At 35.2% G+C, this 3046-nt stretch overlaps 1 protein-coding gene across 1 annotated transcript in view; it reads left to right on the forward strand.

Moving 5' to 3' along the window:
- Nucleotides 1–2127, forward strand: part of LOC111395314 — a 9482-nt gene extending 7355 nt beyond the window's left edge. The window contains exon 2 of the mRNA XM_023021296.1: nt 2116–2127. Coding sequence (XP_022877064.1) covers nt 2116–2127 — 12 coding nt within the window. The remainder of the gene's footprint in view (nt 1–2115) is intronic.
- The last annotated feature ends 919 nt before the right edge of the window (nt 2128–3046 follow it).

A 3046-nucleotide genomic window follows, 5' to 3' on the forward strand; every position in this document is an offset into this window, starting at 1 on the left:
TCATTTGATCGAGCCTTTATAACTCGAGTGAATAAGCCTGCAAGGGTTTAAAACCTGGTGCCCTAAAACCAACTGGTTTGGGATTCACCTGCCTAAAGCTCGTTACATGGGTTATATAGAAAGAAAATGAGAAGATGATGATGATGATGATGATGATGATGATGATAATAATAATAATAATGATGATAATAATAACAATAATAAAATTGGAAAATTAGAGTAAAGTGAGAAAAACAAAAGAGAGACAATAACATGAAGAAAAGCCCTTTGACATTTGGTTGAAGAAACTATACCTTTGAAGTGAGGCAAGTAACCTAGTTTAATCTTAAGTGTCGAAGCAATCAAACTTATAAGAGCCTTCACTTATTGAAATGTAAACTTGTGAAGTGAGATTAATCCAATCTACGAGAGGGTGAGGACTACAGCTATGTAAATTCCTAATCTTAAAACACAACCCCAAGATAATTGAGTGAAAAGAATAAGTTTGGGGGTTGTGTATCTCTCGAGCGAGTGAGGATACATTTGACCACTTGGGGTTGAGACTCAAATTCATCATGAACCTGATATGTTGGCATGAATTCACACACACGTCAATTTGCATTTAACAGGTAAAGGTTGGGGTCATTTTTGCACTGATAAATTTTCATAAAGTCAAATACTTAGTCCAATCCTGAGCCACAACAGGGTATTAAGCCATGTTTGTTCAAAATTAAGTTTTTATCTTGTTTGAGGACAAACAATAGTTTAAGTGTGGGGGATTTGATAAGTATGTTTTTGCACACTTATTTAGGTCACAACCATGACTTAATTACGAGCAAAAGGATTGAGTTGTGACTTAATCTCGTTTCATTTGAGAATTGTAGGGAACACCGATGAACAAGGGGAAATTTAGGAGAAAAGACGCGAAAAATGACTAAAATGATGCAAAGTAAAAGTTCAGGGACCAAGGTACAATTATCCAAAAGTTAACCCGATGAACAAATCAAGACATTGATTAAGCTAAATGCCAATTGATGACATCTTGAGATGATGGAATGGAAACAACGAAGAAAAGATGCCAAGAAGTTAAAGATTTAAGTAGAGGGATCAAAGTGGAGAAAATGAAAGCGAGAATCTACCATGCGGCCATATGGTAGATCTCTTGTGCGGTCGTACACATGAGGGCAGGAAATTTTTTACGCAGCATGGCATAACCATGCGGCCACACGGATTAAAACCATGCAATCGCATGGTAGTTTTCCAAAGCAAAAATTTTACTTTCCTTGTACGATTGAAACTCTTTTGGTAGCAAAATTTTCATGCGATATAAATACCAAAAGACGTTCAGAACGAAGGGGACACCATTTTTACAAGAAAAATGGAGTTTTTGAAGGAGAAAACGAAAAGAGAACAAGAGGAAAATATCGCGCCAAGTGAAGATTCGATTGAAACTTGATTCGGGTGATGACGTTTCTTCAACTATTTTTGTATTTTCTTATTTTTAGCATGTTAGGCTAGATTTTTCATTGTTAGGAGATCGATGAACCTTGCAATACTACATTTGATTTTTGATTTGGAGATTTGACATATTTGAACACATGCTCCGGAATTGAATGATTTATATGTTGTTATTTCCATATTATTATTGTGCACGTAATTATATGATTTTGATGGCCTGTTTTATGCATTCAAAAGAAGGAAAATAGGCTCGACATAGTATGAATTATCATAGGATCCGATAGGGGATAGAAATATACCTCTATGCCTTGTGTGAATTGTTGAATATTCATGAAATCATAATTCATTCCTGTATGTTAGTATTCGTCATAGAGATATAGTCAAATCACATATTGGGGTAGGTTTGACATTACTCGAGAGAGATTTCTAAATTAAAATAGGAATATTAATTCATCAATTGTGGGAAAATGTGTCAAATTTGCATAATTAAAAGTTGAACGGGTGCTGCTGGGGAATTCGTGATCCTAGTGCGTTAGTAAATTCATTAATTTCATAAATTCTCGTAGATTGTGTTCAAGTCATTTTGCATTTAATATAATTCTCTCATTCATAATTGCATCATAGTTTATATCTTCCTTAATTAAATCACAATACATCAATTTTACTTTCGTGTTTCAGTTAAGGTCATAATAGGTTGATTTGAACTAATTCAATCATTCTGGGATCGATACTTGGACTCATAGTCCATTTTACTACTTGTTAACGAACTGTACACTTGCGGTGGGTTGTAAATCGAAAGAAATAATTTCGTGAACAGTGTAGGTGTATCGTCCTGAATAAAAAACATAAAAATAACATTTCTTAAATTATTGTATGACAATCGGTCTGAATTGATAATATTAAAACACTAAGTGTTCCATTAAAACTGACATCTTTGGATTGAAGTTCAGTAGACTCCAACACGTGTGCAATAGCCTTATCAACCTGATCCTACACTTCTTTACTGGCAAAAAATGAATCATCAAAGCTTGTAAGTGTCTGTGAGGAGCCGACTCCTAGATCAAATGAAGGAGATTCAAGAACATAGTCATCATGAAGAGCATTTGAAAACTCAGGTGCCACGTGACCCTTGTCCATTTTTTCAGCCGCATCATCAACTTTTCGCTCAGGTTCTATGTTACCCTTGTCCATTTTTTAGCCACATCATCATCTTTTAGCTCAGGTTCCATGTGACCCTTGCCCTTTTTGTCAACCACATCATCATCTTTCGGCGCAGGTTCCATGTGACCTATGCCCTTTTTGTCAACCACATCATCATCTTTCAGCACTTGTTTAATCAAAATATCTTCACCACTCAACTTCTTATGAAGTTCATCCATCACCGAAGATAAAATGTCAGATACAGATTCAACAAAAATTTTAAGAGACAACCTGATGTCACTCAAGCCATCTTTCAATATATTGTGACTCTAAATGACCTCATTGAGCTTTAAAGAATTGATTGATTGACGCATGTTTACATTCATCTCAGATAATTCTGACTTCATCGACATAAGCTCCTCTTTCAGCCCTTTGTTCTCCACTTGGAACTTGGTTATTTCCTTATCAA

This window comes from Olea europaea, chromosome 6 (genome assembly GCF_002742605.1).
Source record: "Olea europaea var. sylvestris chromosome 6, O_europaea_v1, whole genome shotgun sequence".
Classification (NCBI taxonomy): Eukaryota; Viridiplantae; Streptophyta; class Magnoliopsida; order Lamiales; family Oleaceae; genus Olea; species Olea europaea.